At 50.6% G+C, this 25,657-nt stretch overlaps 1 protein-coding gene across 1 annotated transcript in view; it reads left to right on the forward strand.

The window, feature by feature from the left end:
• Positions 1–237: 237 nt before the first annotated feature.
• ARHGAP44 (Rho GTPase activating protein 44) overlaps positions 238–25,657 on the forward strand; it is a 153,051-nt gene continuing 127,631 nt past the window's right edge. Inside the window, exon 1 of the mRNA XM_077834025.1 lies at positions 238–290. Within this exon, the coding sequence (XP_077690151.1) occupies positions 238–290 (53 nt within the window). The remainder of the gene's footprint in view (positions 291–25,657) is intronic.

Below are 25,657 nucleotides of genomic sequence, written 5' to 3' on the forward strand. Positions count from 1 at the left end.
GGAGCCGCGCCAGCTCCATGCCGCAGGATGCGCTGAGCAGGGGGTGGGAGCTGCCGCCGCCGCCCGGGAGCATCGCAGCGCGGCCGGGATGGGGGCGGTGAGACGCTGCCGGCCCCAGGCTGCCCGCTCCGCCCGCCGCCGCCGCAGCCGCAGCGCCCGAGCCGCCGCTCTCCCGTCGGGAGCCATGTAACCGCCCGGCTGCTCGCGGATCGCTCCGGCCCCCGGCTCGCTGCCGAGATGAAGAAGCAATTCAACCGCATGCGGCAGCTCGCCAACCAGACCGTGGGCAGGTAAGGGGCGGCCCGGCGGGGAGGGGAGCGGGACCGAACCGCGGCCCTGCTGCGGGTGGGGGGCAGCAGCCTGCGGAACCCCTCCCCCCCCCCCCCACTCGTGTGTCCGGTCACTTCCCAGCCAGGGGCCCTTCCTCCCGCTGCGTGCCGCGCCCCTCCCCGTGGGATCGGGGCGCCCTGCTCGGCTTGCGTCCCTGCCAGGTATTTGCTAACTCTCTCTGGCGGGGCGAGTGGCCTCGCAGCTCCCAGACCTGTGTGTAGTTTCCCCCCTGCCTACCCAGCCTCCTTCCCCCCGGGAAATCCGCCAGTCAATCGCTTGGCTTCTCTCTGTGTTACCGTCTTATTCCTCGGATACCCCCCAGGCGAGCTGCTGCTGGGGCTGGACACAGGCTGGGGCTGTGCAGTGCCCATTGGTACCCTGCGCAGTGGGTGCCTTGTACCTTGTCAGGCTGCTCCTTGGCCTGACGGGTTGTGTTAGGAGCCTGCTGGCTTGGGCTATGGTATCGGTGCGGTGGATTTTTCCAGATGCGCCTCACCTGGATGGCTGTCCCTGCATATTCACTGGCGTGCCCCGTCCTTTATTCCTCCGTGGCGTTTCCTGGAGGGTGAGATCTCTGCTGGCAGCCTCTCGCTGGGCTCCCACTCGCCTGGCCTTCCTGAGGGGGTCAGCGGCAGTAGGAGTTCGCAGGGGCTAGAGAGGAGGTTAGAGCAGGTGTTGGAAAGGCTGGGAAAGGAAAGAGATGCTGGCAGCGGGCAAGAGCCCAGCGGTAAACAGGGCACAACCCGGCCAGCCAATGAAGTTTGCTTTGGACTCTGGAGTCAGGCCCCGATCCTGCAGTCAAATGGGGCTCTGCGGGGGGTGGGCATGCACAGCTGTGGCCAGATCGGGGCTTTAGCGACGCTCCCCAAAGATGGTGCCACTGATAAAAGGCACAAAGAAGCCAGATGCTGGTTTTGGTTACATTTGGTTTTTGCCCTCCGGTATTGTGTCATGATGGGAATAGAGCGTCAGCTATGTTGTGTTGTGGCCAGGCCTGGTCCAGTCCTATCCACCTGGACTGATTGATTAAGGAGGCTCTTTGTGGTGCCAGTTAAACTCCACTGTGGGGATGAACATTGTTCTGTTTCTTTGATGACTGGATGTCGTTCTTGGACTATTGCAGACCCCGTATCAGTTTCTCCGGGTTTTGGCTTTGACACTGAACTCATCTCAGGCTGAATCCGGTTGGCTGGTGCCTGGATGGAGCTGTCAGGGTTGGTCCTGATTCTGCAATGAGCTCTATGCAGATGGATCCCATCGAAGTCAGTTTGGGCGTGGGGGATGCCCGGGGCAACTCACCGTGAGATAGGATCTCGATTGGTTGTCCTACGCCCATCCCTAGGGTTATGCTTGCTAGGATTGGATGGAGCTTGGGAACATCAGGAATACTCTGCGTGATCTGATGTGCTATCTGGGACTGTGTCCAAAGACATGGTTTGGTTTATTGTTGTATAATTCTCCAAGATTTTGCAATGGCTGTCTATATAGAGAGAAAGGGGGAGAGATTTCTTTCTTTTTTTTCTCTAATTAAACAAGTTCTTTTAACTGTCAGAGAGGTGCAGGGGCAATGGAAGGGGAGGGCGGCTGGGTGGATTTTGTGGAACGTTATAACCCAGAAAATGCATCCCCAGGGCAGTGTATTTTGGCTTCTAACCTGTTTGTTGTCAGAATCTCATACGCTTTCTAACCATTGGAGTGATGGTCTTGAAAATAACAAGCCCGTGAATCGGCTCAGTTCACGTCACACTTGTAAGCTGCCCAAAACGGAGTTCACCATTCCCAGCGATCTGTTGGGGTGTCATGTCTCTGCTTTTGCATCTGTACAGTTCACAACCACAAACGGAGTGACCCTGGCGGCCTCTGGTAACCCGGCCCCTGTGACTGCTCTGTTTTGCATTAGCTCACGGAGGTTTGTTGTTTTTATGTCGTTTGCTATGCAGCTCTGGGATGCGATGCGATGCTGTCTCGCCACATGCTCTGATTCAGGATGGAACTTGCACTCATGCTTAAGTGCCTCACTTTCTATGATACCAGATCACACCGAGCAGTGGCCCCAGTCAGTGCTTGGGGCCCCTTTGTGCTAGGTGCTGTGCACCCAACTCACAAAACATGGACCTTACTCAAGGGCTGTTGGATGCAAGGTTTGAAATCCCAAGAAAAATCCAATCAGCTCAGACTCGCAATGATGTCATTTTTATTTCTTTTTGCTTTTGGAGGAGGGGGACTGAACGGGTCCTCTGTTAGACCTTCACCATGCACAGCGAGGGATTGCATCGGCCCTGGTTTGAGTTGCTGTTGCACTATAAAACTGCATGGCACTTTGCAGAGAAGAAACGATAGATTCCCTGCCCCAAGGTGCTTACGATCTCAGGTCTGGATCGTGCAGTGAGTGCGCACAGAGGGGCCCCTGAAGTAGATGGGTTTCTGCAGGGGCATTCGGATCCACCGGCATTGATGTCATTAAAGGGATCAGGTCTTAAATTAGCCGTTGCACAGGAAGGGCCTGAGGAGCATGGCAGGGAACAGCGGGGAAGGATCTTACGATGCACTTGTCACATCTGCCTGTTGCTTAGTGTAGTTCTCAAGTGATCAGATGACGATTAGGCACACTGTCCAGAGTGAAGGCTGCGGTGAAGCTGGGCTAGAGGGGAGAGGTGACTTTTGAGGCGTGCTCTCAGCGAGAGTGAGATAGTATGGCAAGCAGCATCAGATGCTCGGTGGGGGTGGGGATGTGTGTGAGGGGGGGTTTACAGCACTACCCGCCCCAAGTGTTTAGGAATCATGAGAGTGCCTGAAAAGTCATGAGATGTTTCTCACTTTGGGGGTATTTCCCTTCTGGTTTCAGAGCCTTTGGGGATCATGTTTCTGGCTTTTCTCCACAGCCACGAGGGCTAGAAACATCCTTCTTTGTTTCAATGGAAGTTGAGGTTCTTACATCATCACCTGGCTCCGGAAGCTGAAACTTTGCAAAGAGCATCAGCTGTCACGAGGCTGGGGATAAAATCGCAGGAGTTGGCAAGACTGGATTTACCATTGTAACTATGCCAGCCTCTGGATCTGAACTGTGAGTCGAGCAGACCCCGCTGAGACACTTGCTCTGTGGAATCTGGAATACTGACCGATAACCTACTGCACATGTGGAGCCAGCTGTTGGAAGCCAGGCGGCTTGCTGAGATAGCTGGTGAACAAAGTGTGTGCTGATTTGAAGGCATGTACTTCTGGGACCTCAGCTGGAGCAGAGCTAAATCACTGCCATCTCTTTTGCAGTGTGAGTATGTGGGGTCCCGGCCCTCCCTAAACAGATGGCTTGGTCCTAGCGTCGCTCTGTAGGGTGCTTGCTTTACTCATTTGCTGAGAGCCTTCTGTCCTAGGAACGTATGAATTGCATCCACATCAAGCCCGCATCCTGACAGTGACCAGTATGTGATTCTTCAGAGGAAATCTCTTCCCGCCCCTGGTCAGTTAACGGTTGGCTTATGCTCCAAGCCTATGAGTGTTTGTATCTCTCAGCCAGTCTCTTTGGTATGTTGTCTAATCCTAGCATGGATAGTCTCAGCATTCATATAGGTGTCTAATTCTCTATTGAATCCTGCTATGCTATTGGCCAAAATACTGTGGGGTGGCCAGAAGTTCAAGAGCCAGGAAAACAGAGGTTATTTAGTCATGTGTATTGATTTTTGGAGCCATCAGTTTTAATAAATAAATAGGCAACTATTGGAATGAATTTTGTCAATTTTTTAATGTCATTAGGTATAACAAAGGGGAGCGAGAGAACTGCCCTCTCTAGGCCTGGCACTGAGACATGCCAGAGGTGTGCATGCGATTTGGTTCTGCTCCCTTTGAAGTCCACAAGTCCTGCCATGGATTTCCATGGGAGCGGGATGGGTGGGGCATGTGGTAGCAGACCCAGGTGCTGGGATACGAGGCGATGGCTGGAGGCACAGACCTGGGGAGCAGCACATTCGGAAGCGGTCCCATGAGGAGGTTCGTCAGTGCTGTCTGGGAGAGCAAGCAGGGCTTGGTATGGCCACGTGGAGAGCCGTGCTGGAGGGGGGCTGCAGGTGAAAGGGACTTGGCAGTGGTCAGAACGGGGTTGACTACGGAGGCTGAGGAATGGATGGAGGTTGGAACTTCTGTTTAATGATCACTAAATGTGGTGCTGAGTAAAGGATCGTCCCGAAGAGGTGATGTCCTCACACAGGTCCAGCATAGGTTGCAGCCGGGCGAGCTTCCTGCAATGCATCTGAACGGGAGGGGCCGCTGAGCTGGAGGGAGAGCTGTTCATCCATCTAACCCCGGGTCTCAGTGCTGAGGTTGCCAGTTCCTGTCTGTTGTAGGAGGGCTTTGGCGATATCGGGACTGAAACTCACCAGCCCCTCCCACAGCAAACAGCTGTCACGAAGTAACAGCCTTCTTTCTCTGTGGATCGTGTCCCCAACATAAGTCACTTGCTTTCATTTGTCTGTAATGATCCCATGACGTGGTTTGTAATAGCCGGGTTTTTCCCCTTTCCCCTCGTTGTTGTTCTGCTTCACCCTAGAGACGCTGCATCTTAGTAGCATGTACATCATTTGTAATCTGCTCTAGGATCTTTTCAGACCAAAATCAGTACAGAAGTAGTGGGGCAGATAAATTCCCAGCTGGGGTAAATCGGCTTAGCTCCATTGGCTTCAGTGGAGCTGATCTACACCAGCTGGGGCTCTCACTCCTAAGTGATTATTATGGAGGCACTTCATAGAGATTTGCGAAGGAGTTACACAGCTATTTGCTAGACAGCGGTACAATGGCCAGTTAGGACTTGGGTGGTATTTCCAGTCCTGGAGGGGGAGTGTACTCTAGTGGTCAGAGTGGGGTCAGGAATGCTGGGCTCCGTTCCTGGCTTTGGGAAGGTAGCCCGGTCCTGTGGACAGAACAGTGGTTTCAGACGACACACCCAAGTACATATATTTGGCAGCTTCTTTCTGAGAGAGAGTGTGTGGCTGAGAGTAGTGGCTGTGAGTAGGGGCTGCTGTTATCAGGGGCCTGGTCATTACAATGAACTTGTGTAACATTTCAGTTCCCTTATTTTTGACGTGAGGTGGCTAATACTCAGCTGATTCCTAAGGCGGATGTACAAGGTGTGAAGGGGGGTGAAGTGCAGGTAAATATGAACAGCAATGGGTGGAGCTGGTGAGACTTGAATTCATGGTATCCTGGCTTCCAGCTCAGTGCACCTTCCACTAGGCTAAGGGATATTTTGACATAGGGAGGGTCTCTCTCTCTTCCTCCAGGCCAGAGGCATGTCAAAATGAGCCTGACCCAATGCTCTGTGGTTAAGAAATGGTGCCACGAACCCCAGCTCAGTCAGAGAGCAGTACCCAGGGTTCTCCAGGCAAAGAGGCTACACGTTCTGGTGCTGGGTGTCTGGCCTCAGAAACTTGGAGTCTGTCGCTGTAAGCCTGCTGTGTGGGCACTAAGGGCTTGGCTTCACATCCAGCATGACAGTGACACAACTGCACTGCTGGAGTGCTTTAGTGGAGATGCTCCTACACTGATAGGAGGGCTTCTCCCATTGGCGTAGTTAACCCACCTCCCTGAGAGGGAGGTAACTATGTGGATGGGAGAAGCTCTCCTGACGATAGCCCTGTTTACCCGGGATGGGGGGGCTAGGTTGGTAGAACTGTGTCTCGCAGGGGGGTGGATTTTTCACACCCCTGAGCGACGTACTTAAACCAATATAGGTCTGTAGTGTAGACCTGGCTTAAGAGGTATCCCATATCATGGCATTCCCAGAATGCTCTGGGTGGGCATCACGCCTGCCTAACCCTTATCCCTTTTAAAGGAGCTTTTTCCTTGCCCTCGCTGAGATGAGTGGGGCCCACGCAGGCCATGCTATTCAAGGTGTGTGTGTGCCCTGCAGTTACCCCAAGGCACTGATATACGTTTCCATGTTGTCTCTCTCTCTCTCCTCTTTTCCAAATGCAGCCAAGCATTTTATTTGGCTTCCCCACTGCTGCTGTGCACTGAGCAGACATTGCCACTCAGCAGTGAATATAGCATAATAAACAAAAAAGACACGGTGGATTATTTGTATGTTTCCCCAGGGCAGTTAACTCACAAGGAACAAATGATTTGCATTTAATCCACTGGTTGCTTGTCTCTTTGGATCCAAGGTGCCTTACTGCCTCACCCACCCCAAAATCTCATTTCCGAGGTATCCTTCCCCCGACTCCCATCTTCAGGGATGGGAGTCATGCTCACAGATAACAGCAGGCCTCTGGTCCACGTTCTGAAACAGATGTAGACATCTGTATGGCTGCTCCCCACTGTTCCTTTAAATATGTATTGGCTGCTTTAAGGGGGAAGGATAATATCCTGGAAGAAGCCGGTTTAATTTGATTCAGGTCTTTTGAGGAACGTTTGTCCCAGAAAACAATTTAATCTTTCCAGAAGACTGGCAATTCCTTCCCCCACGTAGGATTTAAAGGAAATAAAGGCAATAAAGGATCATCTGTATTAGGAGCTTAGCTCTGGTGGATTTGCATCAAAATGTGCACGACAGTTCATGCTAGTGGCTGCTTTTTAGCATAGGAGTTAAAAACAGAAACTGTAATAGAGGTGTGAAATGGGCCTGCCAGTATCAGAATTACTCCAGCTTCTGCTGCTGCATAAACCTTTCCCTAGCAGCTGCAGTGTGAAACTGCCATGATTCCTCACCACTTGGCTGTGCCCTGAGGGTTCTGAATGGTGCTGCTGGGAAACTGACCTGAGCTTTGTCAATTTCACTCTGCTGCAACTTGGGAAAGTGTAGGGACAGCAGCAGAGCCAGAAAGGCTGCCTGCAGACTCTGGCAGACAGCACTGCATCGATTTATGTGCTTCGATTTGGAAGATCAGTTTCATAACCCTGAGTCTTAGAGACATTCATTTTGTTAAATGGCAGTTTGTATTCTTCTGCAGAAGCTGATGGTTTCGGCTTCCACCCTTGCTAGGGAAAACAAATGAAATTTTCCAGTTCAGCTCATTCAACAGTAAATAGATTAAATTAAATGCACTTGTACTTTTTTGCTCTGATATGCAAGTCTTTTATCTGAGGCCCTTTTAAATAATAGTAGTGCATTGGAAAGTGTTACTGGCTGCCATCAGGTGGGTCTTTGGTCATTAGACAATCACTGACCTGGTTGGGGGTGTGCTAAGCTCCCTTCTTTTAGACTAAACGGGAAGGGGCAATTAAGCCCTTTTACATAATGGTGGCTAGAAACAATAGGAGGTTACTGCCCAAGGCTGTGGGCTGCATGGCAAAGCCTGAGCAGGGCTAAGCCGTGTGGTCGGCGGGATTCCCGATTGCAAATGCAAAGGCTGCGGGATTGTTTGGCAAGCTCTCTGTGTTGTGGCCGGGGGATGCAAAAAGCCAGCAAAAGACCATAGAAGCAGCCATGAGAGGGAGAGCTCCTTGGGGCACAGGACTCGCTGGAAAGGCATTGTTCTGTTCAAAAGGATGCTTGTCAGCTTGAGATGTAGTCACTTAAAAAATGTTTCCAAGTCGTCTCAGGTTTCACACCTCTTCCCCGAAGGCCCCTGCCAATTCTTGTGCTTTCACAGTTCTCTTTTCCTTACAAATGTCTTCCTCTCCTTGGTTGCTGCATGAAAGACCTGCAGGAACAGTAGAAGCAACTGACTCACCATGTGAGAAAAAGGCGAAACTGACAATACTGTAGTGCTGCCAAATGCCCAGTGGAAACAAACTGAAAATGGAGAGGGGAAAAATGTTTTTTTTTACTCTCCCTTGGTTACAGTGGCTCAGCTGTCACCTGTAACGTTAGTTAATGAAATGTGTTCAGACAGTTGACTGTTTTATTATTTATTACAATAGCACCTGCTGGCCCCAACTGAGATCAGGTTCCTATTGTGCTAGGCGCTGGACAAACACAAAGTGAGAGGCAGCAGTTTTAACTTGTTTTGCACTTCATCCAGCCTCATTCACTAGCGGAGGGTTGTTATGTTTGGGTGTGCAGCATTGCAAGAGACATGCATTAGATTCCAGTGCTGAGGCCGTGATCCTGCGTATGCTTAGGTGCTAAAGCAGCTGAGTGAGCTCATTTGAAGTTGATGGCCCTGCTCGGATGGTGTCATAAATATAAAGGGAAGGGTAACCACCTTTCTGTATACAGTGCTATAAAATCCCTCCTGGCCAGAGGCAACATCCTGTTACCTGTAAAGGGTTAAGAAGCTCAGCTCATCTGACTGGCACCTGACCCAAAGGACCAATAAGAGAACCAGATACTTTCGAATCTTGGAGGGGGAATGGCTTTTGTTTGTGCTCTTTGTTTACATTTTTGTTCTCTCTTGGGACTGAGAGAGGCCAGACAGAAATCCATCTTCTCCAACCCATCCTAATCCAAGTCTCCAATATTGCAACCAGTATAGGTAAGCCAGGCAAGGCAGATTAGTTTATCTTTTGTTTTATGTGAATTTTCCCTGTGTTAAGAGGGAGGTTTATTCCTGTTTTCTGTAACTTTTAAGGTTTTGCCCAGACAGGGATCCTCTGTGTTTTGAATCTGAATACGCTGTAAAGTATTTTCCATCCTGATTTTACAGAGGGGATTCTTTTACCTTTTCTTTAATTAAATTCTTCTTTTAAGAATCTGATTAATTTTTCATTGTTCTTGAGATCCAAGGGTTTGGGTCTGTGTTCACCTGTACAAATTGGTGAGGATTATTATCAAGCCTTCTCCAGGAAAGGGGGTGTAGGGCTTGGGGGGATATTTTGGGGAAAGACGTCTCCAAGTGGTCTCTTTCCCTGTTCTTTGTTTAAAACGCTTGGTGGTGGCAGTATACTGTTCAAGGCCAAGGCAAAGTTTTACCGTGGGGAAGTTTTTAACCTAAACTGGTAAGAATAAGCTTAGGGGGCCTTTCCTGTGGGTTCCCACATCTGTACCCTAGAGTTCAGAGTGGGGAAGGAACCTTGACAGTTGCTTAGGTAAGCACGTGCAGAAATGTTGACGTGAAGATTGTAAGTTCTTTACCTAGGCCCAGTTCAGGACATAGCTGAAGCATATACTTAAGCAGATACTTAAATCTGAGAATGTGCTAAAGTGCTTTCATGAAATGGGGATCTTAGATGTTAAGTTCTTTGGTGCAAAGGTCTCTAGGTGCTATTACAGTATAATAATAATAGTAATTTTCAATAATCTTCTTAATCTCCTTGCTGGGCAGGGCTCCTTTTATGCTCTTTTAAAAATCCTCCATTTCCAACCTAAGCCACTCTGCCCTTTGTTGTCCCCTTTGAAGCGCTGTGTGGTAGATGCAATGGCTTCAGGCAGGGAGAAAGAACAGAGCTCCGCTCTCCCTTGCTAGCTGCAGAGCCTATCTGTCTTCCCAGATGACTCAGGAAGGAATCATCTTTCTTAGTTCCTCCAGGGTCTATCCCACTAGTTACAAGTGGTGTCGCTGTGAGCCGATATCAGATCAGCACAAGGGGTAATTTTGTGTGCAGTGGTCCTATCCAAAAGTGCCATCCTAAGGGGATGGATGCTTCTCGTTGACTGCGCTGGGAACCAAATTCAGCTGCTGTGCTGGCTGCTTGGCCCCAAAAGCTCTAGGGGCAATTTGCAAATGCAGGGGAGATTCCTATTAAAATCAGGGGCTAGATTCGCCCTCTGGGAGCAGCTGTGATGGAGACAGAATTCAGCTCCAGGGCAGGGCAGGGGGCAGTACTGATCCCTCCCTGGGCAACTCTGCCAGTTTTAAATCAAGGCGGAGCTGCAGAGGAGCGCTAGCCTGGAAAGATGCTGAATCCATGTACCTCCCTACCAGCCTGGCCCGACCCCTCTCTGGCCAGCCTTGCCCACTGCAATGGCTTGGTCTGGACCCTGGGCAGAGCAGAGATGGCGTGAGCTGCTTGCATAAGCTGTGTTCTCTATGCTGACAGATTTACCACCCCAAAACCCAGGGAGTGATCCAGGCCCTAAATGTTTGTTGAAACCCTTGGAGAGGCTTGAATCCAAACCTTGGATCTGGGCCCCTTGGAATATTTTGGATTCTTTCTCTTAGTTCCTTTGGAATTGGGTCAAGGTCGTCATCCAGCAGATACAAATGAGATGCCGACAAATTTCAGAACATCCCAGGAGTTAGAGGGCTAAACTGACCTCTGGGTTACACCCGCGCAACCCAAGATCTGGCAACACCATTGACTTCGGGGGAGTTACTCCAGGTTTTTGTTGGGGTATCTGGCCAGTGTGTATCATTTTATTTTTATTTTAAATTTTATTTTATTTTATATTCCCTTAATAAATTTGGGCCCAAACAAATGGGGGGAAGTGGCCCCCGCCCTGAGAATTGGCCTGTTTTGTGGCCGATCCAGGAACGGCTGCCCCTGTGAGACTTGTTTCTGTGAAATGATGGCAGCTGTGTTAGCAAATATCCGGAACGTTCTCAATGGCAATTGACATGCTGCAGTGAAGGTGCTGTAACTTGGGCCCACCTAGCCTCAGTCCAGAGTCCATCGGGAATGGTGCCAAGCGCCTTGGATGGACTCCTCAGGCACCCCAGAGTTTATGGCACTGGAGATATGTCGTCCATCGGGGAAGAAGGAAACAGGACCTAATCTGATGCATTATAAACTCCAGATCACACATTGTCTGTTTCCTTTGGACCCTTTGGCAGTGAAATGAGCTGGTTTGGGGGAGGGAGAGCTGGATTCCAACTCCATTTTTTCCTTTGCCTGCAGCCTTCAAATGCATTTGCTAATCCTCTAGTAGAGAGACTATCATAAGCGAGAAAAGCTAATCCACATGCTGAAGGAATCCAAGTCAAATCTGCTATGGAAAGCAAAGAAAGTAATGGACCAAACGACAGCAGCTCAGATAGCCTTGAAGGTCCTGAGGCTGCACAGACACAGCGAGAGAGTCCCTTGCTAATTCTGTCAGCAAGCAGGGGAATTACTGTTGTTTGGGCAGAGTCAACAGTAAAATATCCAGGGCATAGCCAGCATGAAGACAGGTGCTTCCAATTGGAGCTCGATCCTGCAGGCTCCTGTGCACATAAGTAACTCTACTCATGTGAGTAGATCCCTTGAACTTGAATGGCAATACGCAGGGCAGGGCGTGGGGCCAAGCTGCAGGCGAAGCTAATGCATCTCGAAACTCCTGCAGAGCTAGTCTAGATTGTTTTACACGCCACTGTCTCCTGTTCCCTTCCCTGGGGACTGCTCCGGGAAGGCTTGTGTGCTCCAGTGATCCGGAGAGCCATGCCAGGGGGAGTTCTGACAGCTGGTAGGGCCAGCCAACCCAGACAGGTCAGAGGGTAGGGACCAAATGCAAGGCAGTCTGCTGGCTCTTCAGGTTGCGGTTTGAGTGAAAGGCCAACAACCTACCCCTGTAAAAGAGCGGCCATTCTGGCAAAGAGCTGTTCAGCCCCTGTGGGATGTCCGACGGCCCGGCAGGCTTCAGAGTATTCTCCATTCTTGTTTGTTCATGTTGCTGGGGGGTGGGGAGGCTCAAGTTTGTTGCGTGGGCATGGTCTGAGCAGAGGGTATAGGCCTAGCAGGATCAGGAAGGGGCGCTCAGCCCGCGGGGGGAAACGAATGGAAGGGACAGACCAGGGCTGAGTTTTGGGGGCAGTCGTGCTTCATGAGCTGGATGAATGTGGCACGCGTGGGGAGTTAACGACGACTCCTGCTGTTAGAGCCAGCCATGGTGTAAGGGCATCGTCTCCCACTCAGCAATGCCCATCATGGCGTACCTGCATTCTGGGCCTGGGCGCGCATGTGGTGCTGAACAGCCGTCTTCCATTGGTCTTCATCCTGGGCTGCGTTTGACCCGGTGACCTGCAGGTGAAAGGCCTTTACCAGCTCCCCCAACCATCTGCCTTGCCCACAAGTGATTATACCCAGCTGTTGTTTTTGATAGTTTTCCTGATTTTTCAAGGGTGCTGCATTTCATCTGGCTGGTAAATGTACTCTCCCTACTTCTGTTATGGTTGGTAACGAATTCCCTGGAAAACCTGCCTTCCCTACCGTAGGGGGACCTGTTTCTTCTGTTCTTCTTTACACTCAGGATGAGTGGAGCCTAAGAAACCTGCCTCTGGTGATGTGTTGCTCATCTGGCTACCAGGACAGGTTCTCTGCTAAAATCCCAAGACCCCACTACCACAGTTCCCTAGCAGTCATTAGTCACTCTCAGTGGGAATTCATTACCGGTGTTCAGTGTTGAAAGTTTTCCCCTACTGGACATATTATTGGGTTCATCTGTGCCTCCAGTCTTCAGGTTTAACTAGCCCACCCTTCCTTTCTGCTAAACATCACTTGCGTCGGTGTCTGCCGCTCTTGGAGACACTTAAGTGTCTTGATTATTGTAGCATGCCATTATTATTAACTTTGGAGGATTACTGGGACTGAGCTGGTCTTAAAACAATAACAGAATTCTCCTCTCTGCTCATTAGGGTTACTGCAGCTTGGTGGCCTAGTGCATTAAATCCTTACCTAAATAATTGTGTTCGGAACAGCCCCTTTTTAAGGCATCCCATTAGAAAAAAAAGTGATAAGCCATATAGAGCATTGGTTTAATGGTTAAATCATACAACCCGGGGTCAGGAATTCTGGGTTCAAATCCTGTCTCCGACGCTTACTTGCTGTGTGTCCTTAACCTCTCAGGGTATGTCTACACTACGGAATAAGGTTGAATTTATAGAAGTCGTTTTTTTAGAAATCGGTTTTATATATTCGAGTGTGTGTGTCCCCACAGAAAATGCTCTAAGTGCATTAAGTGCATTAACTCGGCGGAGTGCTTCCACAGTACCGAGGCTAGAGTCGACTTCCGGAGCATTGCACTGTGGGTAGCTATCCCTCAGTTCCCGCAGTCTCCGCTGCCCATTGGAATTCTGGGTTGAGATCCCAATGCCTGATGGGGCTAAAACATTGTCGCGGGTGGTTCTGGGTACATATCGTCAGGCCCCCGTTCCCTCCCTCCCTCCGTGAAAGCAAGGGCAGACAATCGTTTCGCGCCTTTTTTCCTGAGTTACCTGTGCAGACGCCATACCACGGCAAGCATGGAGTCCGCTCAGGTAACCGTCACCCTATGTCTCCTGGGTGCTGGCAGACGCGGTATGGCTTTGCTACACAGTAGCAGCAACCCATTGCCTTCTGGCAGCAGACGGTGCAGTACGACTGGTAGTCGTTCTCGTCATGTCTGAGGTGCTCCTGGCCACGTCGGCTGGGAGCGCCTGGGCAGACCTGGGCGCAGGGACTAAATTTGGAGTGACTTGACCAGCCGACATGGCCAGGAGCACCTCGGACATAACGAGGATGGCTACCAGTCGTACTGTACCGTCTGCTGCCAGAAGGCAATGGGTTGCTGCTACTGTGTAGCAATGCCATCCCGCGTCATTCTCTTTAGTCCTGCAGTCAGTCCTATTGAACCGTCTTATGGTGAGCAGGCAGGCGATACGGATTGCTAGCAGTCCTATTGCACCATCTTCTGCCGAGCAGCCATGAGATGTGGATGGCATGCAGTCCTTCTGCACCGTCTGCTGCCAGCCAAAGATATAAAAGATAGATGGAGTGGATCAAAACAAGAAATAGACCAGATTTGTTTTGTATTCATTTGCTTACCCCCCTTCCCCGTCTAGGGGACTCATTCCTCTAGGTCACACTGCAGTCACTCACAGAGAAGGTGCAGCGAGGTAAATCTAGCCATGTATCAATCAGAGGCCAGGCTAACCTCCTTGTTCCAATAAGAACAATAACTTAGGTGCACCATTTCTTATTGGAACCCTCCGTGAAGTCCGGCCTGAAATACTCCTTGATGTAAAGCCACCCCCTTTGTTGATTTTAGCTCCCTGAAGCCAACCCTGTAAGCCGTGTCGTCAGTCGCCCCTCCCTACGTCAGAGCAACGGCAAACAGTCGTACGTCTGAGAGTGCTGTCCAGAGCAGTCACAATGGAGCACTCTGATGGGGCTAAAACATTGTCGCGGGTGGTTCTGGGTACATATTGTCAGGCCCCCGTTTCCTCCCTCCCTCCGTGAAAGCAAGGGCAGACAATCGTTTTGCGCCTTTTTTCCTGAGTTACCTGTGCAGACGCCATACCATGGCAAGCATGGAGACCGCACAGGTAACCGTCACCCTATGTCTCCTGGGTGCTGGCAGACGCGGGATGGCATTGCTACACAGTAGCAGCAACCCATTGCCTTCTGGCAGCAGACGGTACAGTATGACTGGTAGCCATCCTCGTTATGTCCGAGGTGCTCCTGGCCATGTCGGCTGGGAGCGCCTGGGCAGACATGGGCGCAGGGACTAAATTTGGAGTGACTTGACCAGGTCATTCACTTTAGTCCTGCAGTCAGTCCTATTGAACTGTCTTATGGTGAGCAGGCAGGCGATACGGATTGCTAGCAGTCCTATTGCATCATCTTCTGCTGAGCAGCCATGAGATGTGGATGGCATGCAGTCCTTCTGCACCGTCTGCTGCTAGCCAAAGATGTAAAAGATAGATGGAGTGGATCAAAACAAGAAATAGACCAGATTTGTTTTGTACTCATTTGCCTCCTCCCCTGTCTAGGGGACTCATTCCTCTAGGTCACACTGCAGTCACTCACAGAGAAGGTGCAGCGAGGTAAATCTAGCCATGTATCAATCAGAGGCCAGACTAACCTCCTTGTTCCAATAAGAACAATAACTTAGATGCACCATTTCTTATTGGAACCCTCCGTGAAGTCCTGCCTGAAATACTCCTTGATGTAAAGCCACTCCCTTTGTTGATTTTAGCTCCCTGAAGCCAACCCTGTAAGCCGTGTCGTCAGTCGCCCCTCCCTGCGTCAGAGCAACGGCAGACAATCGTTCCGCGCCTTTTTTCTGTGCGGACGCCATACCAAGGCAAGCATGGAGGCCGCTCAGCTCACTTTGGCAATTAGGAGCACATTAAACACCACACGCATTATCCAGCAGTATATGCAGCACCAGAACCTGGCAAAGTGATACCAGGCAAGGAGGCGACGTCAGCGCGGTCACGTGAGTGATCGGGACATGAACACAGATTTCTCTGAAAGCATGGGCCCTGCCAATGCATGCAGCATGGTGCTAATGGGGCAGGTTCATGCGGTGGAACGCCGATTCTGGGCTCGGGAAACAAGCACAGACTGGTGGGACCGTATAGTGTTGCAGGTCTGGGACGATTCCCAGTGGCTGCGAAACTTTCGCATGCGTAAGAGCACTTTCATGAAACTTTGTGACTTGCTTTCCCCTGCCCTGAGGTGCATGAATACCAAGATGAGAGCAGCTCTCACAGTTGAGAAGCGAGTGGCGATAGCCCTGTGGAAGCTTGCAACGCCAGACAGCTACCGGTCAGTTGGGAATCAATTTGGAGTGGGCAAATCTACTGTTGGGGCTGCTGTGATGCAAGTAGCCCACGCAATCAAAGATCTGCTGATATCAAGGGTAGTGACCCTGGGAAATGTGCAGGTCATAGTGGATGGCTTTGCTGCAATGGGATTCCCTAACTGTGGTGGGGCCATAGACGGAACCCATATCCCTATCTTGGCACCGGAGCACCAAGCCGCCGAGTACATAAACCGCAAGGGGTACTTTTCAATAGTGCTGCAAGCTTTGGTGGATCACAAGGGACGTTTCACCAACTTCAAACGTGGGATGGCCGGGAAAGGTACATGACGCTCGCATCTTCAGGAACTCTGGTCTGTTTCAAAAGCTGCAGGAAGGGACTTTATTCCCAGACCAGAAAATACTGTTGGGGATGTTGAAATGCCTATAGTTATCCTTGGGGACCCAGCCTACCCCTTAATGCCATGGCTCATGAAGCCGTACGCAGGCAGCCTGGACAGTAGTCAGGAGCTGTTCAACTACAGGCTGAGCAAGTGCAGAATGGTGGTGGAATGTGTATTTGGACGTTTAAAGGCGCGCTGGCGCAGTTTACTGACTCGCTTAGACCTCAGCGAAACCAATATTCCCACTGTTATTACTGCTTGCTGTGTGCTCCACAATATCTGTGAGAGTAAGGGGGAGACGTTTATGGCGGGGTGGGAAGTTGAGGCAAATCGCCTGGCTGCTGGTTATGCGAAGCCAGACACCAGGGCGGTTAGAAGAGCACAGAAGGGCGCGGTACGCATCAGAGAAGCTTTGAAAACCAGTTTCATGACTGGCCAGGCTACGGTGTGAAAGTTCTGTTTGTTTCTCCTTGATGAAACCCCCCGCCCCTTGGTTCACTCTACTTCCCTGTAAGCTAGCCACCCTCCCCTCCTCCCTTCAGTCACCGCTTGCAGAGGCAATAAAGTCATTGTTGCTTCACATTCATACATTCTTTATTCATTCATCACACAAATAGGGGGATGACTACCAAGGTAGCCCAGGAGGGGTGGTGGAGGAGGGAAGGAAAATGCTACACAGCACTTTAAAAGTTTACAACTTTAAAATTTATTGAATGCCAGCCTTCTTTTTTTGGGCAATCCTCTGTGGTGGAGTGGCTGGTTGGCCGGTGGCCCCCCCACCGCATTCTTGGGCGTCTGGGTGTGGAGGCTATGGAACTTGGGGAGGAGGGTTGTTGGTTACACAGGGGCTGTAGCGGCAGTCTGTGCTCCAGCTGCCTTTGCTGCAGCTCAACCATACACTGGAGCATACTGGTTTGGTCCTCCAGCAGCCTCAGCATTGAATCCTGCCTCCTCTCATCACGCTGCCGCCACATTTGAGCTTCAGCCCTGTCTTCAGCCCGCCACTTACTCTCTTCAGCCCGCCTCCTCTCCTCCCGGTCATTTTGTGCTTTCCTGCACTCTGACATTATTTGCCTCCACACATTTGTCTGTGCTCTGTCAGTGCGGGAGGACAGCATGAGCTCGGAGAACATTTCATCACGAGTGCGTTTTTTTTTCTTTCTAATCTTCACTAGCCTCTGGGAAGGAGAAGATCCTGTGATCATTGAAACACATGCAGCTGGTGGAGAAAAAAAAAAGGGACAGCGGTATTTAAAAAGACACATTTTATAAAACAGTGGCTACACTCTTTCAGAGTAAACCTTGCTGTTAACATTACATACATAGCACATGTGCTTTCGTTACAAGGTCGCATTTTGCCTCCCCCCACCGCGTGGCTACCCCCTCAACCTTCCCCCCCTCCCTGTGGCTAACAGCAGGGAACATTTCTGTTTAGCCACAGGCAAACAGCCCAGCAGGAATGGGCTCCTCTGAGTGTCCCCTGAAGAAAAGCACTCTATTTCAACCAGCTGACCATGAATTATATCTCACTCTCCTGAGGATAACACAGAGAGATAAAGAACGGATGTTTTTTGAACGCCAGCAAACATACACTGCAATGCTTTGTTGTACAATGATTCCCGAGTACGTGTTACTGGCCTGGAGTGGTAAAGTGTCCTACCATGAAGGACGCAATAAGGCTGCCCTCCCCAGAACCCTTTTTGCAAAGGCTTTGGGAGTACATCCAGGAGACCCGCGAATGCCAGGGCAAATTAATCCTTTCACATGCTTGCTTTTAAACCATGTATAGTATTTTAAAAGGTACACTCACCAGAGGTCCCTTCTCCGCCTGCCAGGTCCAGGAGGCAGCCTTGGGTGGGTTCGGGGGGTACTGGTTCCAGGTCCAGGGTGAGAAACAGTTCCTGGCTGTCGGGAAAACCGGTTTCTCCGCTTGCTTGCTGTGAGCTATCTACAACCTCATCATCATCTTCTTCGTCCCCAAAACCTGCTTCCGTGTTTCCTTCAATGGAGATGGAGGGGTCAAACAACACGACTGGGGTAGTGGTGGCTGAACCCCCTAAAATGGCATGCAGCTTATCATAGAAGCGGCATGTTTGGGGCTCTGACCTGGAGCGACCGTTCGCCTCTCTGGTTTTCTGGTAGACTTGCCTCAGCTCTTTCAGTTTCACGCGGCACTGCTTCGGGTCCCTGTTATGGCCTCTGTCCTTCATGCCCTGGGAGATTTTGACAAAGGTTTTGGCATTTTGAAAACTGGAACGGAGTTCTGAGAGCACGGATTCCTCTCCCCAAACAGCGATCAGATCCCGTACCTCCCGTTCGGTCCATGCTGGAGCTCTTTTGCGATTCTGGGACTCCATCATGGTCACCTCTGCTGATGAGCTCTGCATGGTCACCTGCATCTTGCCGCGCTGGCCAAACAGGAAATGAGATTCAAAAGTTCGCGGTTCTTTTCCTGTCTACCTGGCCAGTGCATCTGAGTTGAGAGTGCTGTCCAGAGCGGTCACAATGGAGCACTCTGGATAGCTCCCGGAGGCCAATACCCTCGAATTGTGTCCACAGTACCCCAAATTCGAGCCGGCAAGGCCGATTTAAGCGCTAATCCACTTGTCGGGGTGGAGTAAGGAAATCGGTTTTAAGAGCCCTTTAAGTCGAAATAAAGGGCTTCATCGTGTGGACGGGTGCAGGTTTACATCGATTTAATGCTGCTAAATTCGACCTAAAGTCCTAGTGTAGACCAGGGCTCAGAGCTGTGAAATGGTGATCATGTTTGCACTCTGCATTGTGGGGAAGGAAGGGATGGTGAGGCTCAGTGGCTGTAAAGTGCTTTGCAGATGCTCTGTATAAAATGTTTTATTTCTCATTGCTCTGTTTAGCTCTGCCTTGATGACTTTATTGGTCTTTCTGGCGTCTGTGCTTATGTTCTTCTTTTTCCTTTGGATCACAGTGATATCGAGTTAGTAGCAGATACTAGGAAAACTTGCACAATTCCATGGTAGGTCTTACTTGGATTGTCCTATCTTTAGGCAAAAATAACCCCCCAGAAACTTCCAAAAATTTTTTTGAATGTGAATTAATTTGTTTTCAGTGAATCAGAAAATGAGCACTTTACAATTTTATGAAAACTGGCATTTCTGGGTCTCCAAATGTCCCAGCAGGCAGTCGTGAATGTATTTTTTAAGATTCACAGATTCCAAGGCCAGAAGGAACCATTGTGATCAGCTAGTCTGAGCTCCTGTACAACACAGAGAACTTCCCCAGAATAATTTCTAGAGCAGATCTTTAGGAAAACATCCAATCTTGATTGAAACATTGCCAGTGATGGAGAATCCACCATGACCCTTGATACATTGTTCCAATGGTTAACTACTTTTTTAATTTTAAGGGTGAGAGTTCAGGTGCTGAATTCTATTTTTCCGGCTGTCTGCTCCACCCGTGCTTTGCCCCAAGCCCCTATCCCCACCCTGCTCCTTCCCCCAAGGCCCCGCCCTTGTTCCACCTCTTCCCATCCCTGCTCCTCCCCCTCCACAGAAGCCTGCTCACTGCTGTCCCGGGAGCGCCTCCTGCCAGCTGCCAAACAGCTGGTCAGCGGCCTTGCCAAACAGCTGTGTCTGGTGGGTGCTGAGCACCCCCGTTTTTTTTTTTTTCTGTGCATGTGTGAGCCACTGAGTACCCATGGAGTTGGTCCCTATGGGTGAGAGGCTTGGGAAAGGGGGGAATCTTTTCACGCATTTTTTCCATCCTTCTTGACCAGCACTCTTGGATCCCTGCCCTGCATCTAAACTGTATGGTAACGTCCCAAGGAATGGAGGGGACCCTGGCGTTCCTGTGCGAATTATTGTGAGGGTTGTTTTCCGAGAGCGCCAGCATCCCAGCGGATCTAGACTCAAGCTCTTTCACAAAAGCAATGGGTTACTTGTCCTTAAATCAGGTAGAGTGTACTCCCTGTGGCTGCACTGGTTTTGTTCTCCATGGTTTGGATGTAGACTTTGCCTAATAAGAAACAAGGGCAGAAGATCAAGGTGGTGTTGAAAAATGTAATGACCAGAGGCTTTTGTTGGGATTTTTCAAAAGTGACCATTGATCTTGGGTCTCTCCATTTTTCTGGTGCCCAGTTTATGGCACCTTAAAGAAGCCTGGTTCATTTATAGAAAATGCTGGGCACCCCCCATGTCTCCCCGCAAATCCTGGCCCTTGATTTCAGCCATTCAGGTGGTTGGCCTTGTTTGAGCTGGGGCTTCCTGCCGACAGGATAGGTGCAAAGTTGACTGAGAACAGGGAGGTGGGTTTGTTCCCTTGTTTCCCTGGGAAGGAAGGTGGGACGGATTTTAATCCTCCTTTATACAGTGACAGTGACAAAACTGGTGATGAAATATTAATGGAGAGGGAAGAGGAGTGTTTTGTCCCCCAATTGAACATAAATCATGAGCTCCCGCGGTGCTGGAACCCAAACCCCAGGGAGACAACAGAGGCTCTTGCCGTGAATTTGTGAGAATACTCAGACATTTGTGAATATGGGGAGGGTAAACGGGACCCTGCCAGGAATGTGCTTTTCACCAGGGTTTCAGAAAACGATGCTTCCCAGAAACTGCTGCTAGAATCTGACCTGACTTCAGACTTTTGACGCACTGAGCATAATTCTGCTGGTGCAAACAGCTAAGTACAGGAGCAAGTGGCTCAGAGGGGGTTAGAGGAGGGTGTTGGGGTTAAGAGGTAGATTAGTGCAGTGGCTCTCAACCTTTCCAGATTATTGTACCCCAGTCAGGAGTCTGATTTGTCCTGCGTACCGCCAGGTTTCACCTCACTGGAAAACTACATGCTTACAAAATCCGACATAAAATACAAAAGTGTCACAGCACACTATCACTGAACAGTTGCTGACTTTCTTCTGTTTACCATATAATTATAAAATAAATCAATTGGAATATAACTATTGTACTTGCATTTCAGTGGATAGTATATAGAGCAGTCTAAACAAGTCATTGTCTGTATGCCATTTTAGTTTGTACTGACTTTGCTAGTGCTTTTTATGTAGCTCCTTGTAAACCCAGGCAAATATCCAAATGAGTTGATGTACCCCCGGAAGACCTCTACAGACCCCCAGAGGTACGCTTATCCTTGGTTGAGAACCACTGGATTAGAGCACAGTAATAGACACCCCTCCACTCCCTGCACATTGAGAACTCAAAGGCCTCGAAGAAAGGCATGTTTGTGCTGATGGGCTGGCCAGGACAGACGAAATGCTCAGAGGACAAGAAAAGCACCCCAAACTAACGCACCCTTTGCTTCAATCGCAGACAGTCCAAGTGAGGATCAAAAGACTGTTTCTAGCCTATGCTGAATATAAAGGCACCGGCTGCTCATTCAAAGTGTGTGTCCTCACTGGCTCCAGCTAATGGGTTGTGTCTTGGGCCAGTGAGCAGATGGAATGGATGTCATGTGTGCAGTGCCCAAAGGTGTGCTTGGAGTCACGCAGGACAGGCAGTGTGACCTGCTTCCCGCCCAGAGGAGCTTTACAACTGCAAATGTGCATGTAATTCAGCAGCCAGCGGTGATGGTGCAGCAGAGGGGGGTGGGGAAAGGTTTGCTGGGATGGCAGAGACAAGCTCAGTCTGAGGCTTGGTTTGTGCAGGCTTTGAAGCGAACACGGGTTCTTTACATTTAGTATTGTAACTAGCTGATTCCTTGGACTCTTTGCAGCAGAAAGGAGGGTTGGATGAGGCTGGGGGGTCGGTCTGCCTGGCAGGTTCTGGGAGAGTTCTCCAAGCATGCTGGGCAGCATGGGGAACGGGATGGAGGAGGAGATAGAAGAGGTGTGGCTGAGATCCTTGGCGGAGCGGAGGGGATGTCAGAGATGCAGACAGGAGCTGAGTACTCGGGGCCTCGAGGGAAGGACAGACCATCTGAATGTGATAGAGCACTTTTGGGGAAATGGCCTCAGACAGCAGCCCCTGGACTGCATCAGGGCAAGGACTGGAGCTGTTCCTTACCCTGCCCACCAGGCAAGGGCAGTTTTACTTCCAGCCGTCATTGAAGTCAGTGAGCAGCGGACGTGAATGGCTCTGGGCGGGGCTGTGGTGGAAATTGCTGAGCCCGTGGAGCGCTTAAGACTCTGGAAAATAGCACCGGTTCCATAGGTGCTGACCTGCAATGACTGCAGGTCAGAGAGCAAGAGCAGGAGATCTGCTCACACCAGGCTCAGGGGATCAGGAAGTGCCCTGGTATTTTCCCTTTTTTGATGCCACCAGTGGTTTTCTCCAGTACCTCTGCACCTGAATGGTGCCAGCCAGCTGCCTCTCCCACCTGGCTCGAGCAGTGTGGTTTCTGTAGCCTCCCGTTTGCTAGTGCTCATGGGACGTTCGGGGAAAGGCTGGACATTTTGATGTAGGCAACTGTGTGTCCCTTGAAGCTGGACTGTGAAACAGATTGGAAATGCGTGCGTGGGAGGGTTCTGTGTCACTAGTGTGCTTTGGGGATCACGTGTTTGTCACTCTGAAATAGCAACAGTCATTTACCTGGCAGCGGGCGCGGAGTGGGGGGGGCTCCTTTTACAAGGTGCATTGTCTGTTAAGGCGAATGGATGTCAGAAGAGGGAGGAGAAAGGCCACCTGGGAAGCCAGCCAGCCGAGTGGCCCGAACAAAGGCCTGTTACAGCCCAGGTACTGCAGATAACCTTTCACCTTCTCTGTCATTCTGGGCCCAGCCTTGCAGGGACCTGAGTGCTTTCAATTCCTATTGGAGTCCAGGGAAGCTGAGAATGCGCCTATCCTACCAGGATCGGGACCTTCAAGAACATCACTTAGACCTGTTCCCCATACCCCTAATAGCAAGGCCTTGTCTACATGGGAAGGTTGTATCAGTTTACCTCAAATGGGTTTTAAAACCGGAGCTAGCCACTGGGTGAACGGTTAATGTCAGGTGAAGAACGGCTTATTTTGGTTTAGCTGAAACCAATTCCCAGTTGTAGTAGAGACAGAGAGACTAGAAGGAAGCTACTAAGAGGAAAACAATCCTGCTAGCAATAAGTATTTATAATAGAGAGAATGGTGTTTTAAGGAACAGCTAGGTTTCGACCTTTTTTAAGTGTGGTCATAGCCAGGTAAGTGACTGTAAAGCTGGAATTCAGGAATTCCATGTTTCTCTGTGACTCCAGATCTGCTCAGTTTATACACTAAGGGTCTGATTCTTCACTCTGTTACTCTGGGTTTACATCCACAAAACCTCAGTGAAATCAGTAGTTATATCGATGTGAAACTGGACTAACACAGGTTTCAGAGTAGCAGCCATGTTAGTCTATAGTTGCAAAAAGAAAAGGAGGACTTGTGGCACCTTAGAAACTAACCAATTTATTTGAGCATAAGCTTTCGTGAGCTATACTGAATGCATCCGATGAAGTGAGCTGTAGCTCATGAAAGCTTATGCTCAAATAAATTGGTTAGTTTCTAAGGTGCCACAAGTCCTCCTTTTCTTTTTGCGGATACAGGCTAACACGGCTGCTACTCTGAAATAAAGATTCTGCAGTCGAACTTAATGCTGTCTTGGCTGATGATGCATGAGGCAGAACAGACTGGGTATGTCTATGCTGCAATTAGACACCTGCGGCTGGCCCATGTCAACTGACTTGGGTGGGCTAAGGGGCTGTTTCCTTGAGGGGTAGGTAGATGTTTGGGCTCAAGCTGGCATCCGGGCTCTAGGACCCTGCAAGGTGGGAGGGTCCGAGAACCCAAACCTCTACACTGCAGTTAAACAGCCCCTGAGTCTGAGTCAGCTGGTATGGGGCAGCTGCGGGGGTAGTATAGACATACCCTCTGGTTCCCTCTCCCATAGCTGCCTCAGCTCTGCCGAGCCAAAGGACAGAGAGCCTTGGCTGTGACAGTCCAGCCACCGGAGGTGATTCAGATACAGAGGCTGATTCGTGCAGTCATGAGGGGCAGTTGTCTTTGCAGCTCAAACTCGTGCTTCAAAATCAGAACTAAAATATGAACAAAATCAGAACAAAGGGGAGCTGAAGGCTTTTTGCGACTGCTGCGGGTAGGTGGGACAGGGCAGTTACTGTGCTGAGTCTTTGGGCCGAAGGATGCATGGAGTCTCAAACCGGTCTCACTGCTTTTGGAAATAAAGGGCACCATGGCTTTTCAAGCCCTGAGCGCCGTGGTGGCACCAAAGGTGGGTGCCGCATGCTGGAGAGCAGCTCTGCTGCTCCTTGGCTTTTGTCTCTCCTGCCATTCCCACCACCTTCCATCCTTCCCTCTTGCCTTCTGGTATGTCCTAATATCTTGCACCAGCCGGGGCCTTCGCAGCCACATCATGGATATTCACGTTACAGTCACACATGCTGGCATGGTGCTCTGGCCCCGCGGGAGTTGCTTTGCCAAGAGCTGCACGCATCAAGGAACACACGGCTGCTCCTTTAAATAAATCATCCCTCTTAATAATTCATAGTGAAAGCCATTTGCAGAGGGAGGTGGATTCTGCGTCACGGGCTCCAGTTCCGGTGCTCATGTGCGGGGTGTTTTCATCTGCTTGCTCTTTCACTGGGGCCTCACTCCCATCGGCGAGTAAAAGAACGCCCTAGGAAAGGCGCAGGCTGTGGAAACAGCAGGAGTCAGCGGGGATTCAGTGGGGATTCTCCCTTCGGGCTCTGGGCCATTCTGTTGTGATTGGCGCGTCAGAGCGTTAGTTTAACAGTTCCTTTCCCGCTCTGGTTGGCTCTGCAGGGAGCTGGGGGGCAAGGGGCTGTAGTGGCTAAGCCTGGGCGAGGGCTCCTGGGTTCTTTTCCCAGCTCGGTCACTGGGTGACCTTACTCTGTGCCTCAGTCGCCCTACCTGTGCAATGGAGACGATTCCTCCCTGCCGTGCAGAGGGTTGTGAGGCTCTTGCACAAGTGGCAAAAGAGGTGGTTGCCCCAGAGTGAACGTTGCCTGCGGGTTTCTTGGGCCCTTCCAGGATGTTGGGTGCAGCAAACTCCACCTTGTGAACAGCAGGGAATACAGAGCAAAGGCGCAGCCCGCACAACTGAACTGCCCCAGTGTGCCCATAAGCCTGCTCGCACTCTGCTCTCGTAGTTACCTGCACCTGCCCTCCACTCAGACACGCAGCCTGCTCCTGGGAGACCCCTGCATCTGCTTCCTTTTACAGCGCCTCCACGGTGCCACCTCACACTCTGCTCTCACTGACCCTTCATAACGCCCACACTCATCTCCCCCAAACTGCTCCCCTGCGCCCTGCTACTGACACAACCCTTGGCGTCACAGTGGTGCAGCAAGGCGCACTGCGTCTCTCAAGGGATGCATGCCCCTCGTTCCTTTGATCACCCACACAGAGGTTAGGGAGAGGGGCTCACCACCCCTTTCCCCGAGGGGCACGGTCCCCCCACATGCCCTCATTTCACAATCCCAGCTCTGCCAAACTGCTCTAATTAACCTTGCCACCATTCAGTACAACTACACCCCACCCGGTGAGTGCAGCTGGATTGCGTGCCAATAATTTACAGTATCTATTGCCGGTTCCTTGAGCGGGGGACTAACAATGCATGAAATGAGGTATCCAGACCTCCCCAGCCAGAGTGCTGTTGTATGGGGGGAGGTAAAAAGTGGCTAATAGGGGGATCAGGGAGCCAAATTCCTTATATACCACCC

Source organism: Eretmochelys imbricata, chromosome 14 (assembly GCF_965152235.1).
Source record: "Eretmochelys imbricata isolate rEreImb1 chromosome 14, rEreImb1.hap1, whole genome shotgun sequence".
NCBI lineage: Eukaryota > Metazoa > Chordata > Testudines > Cheloniidae > Eretmochelys > Eretmochelys imbricata.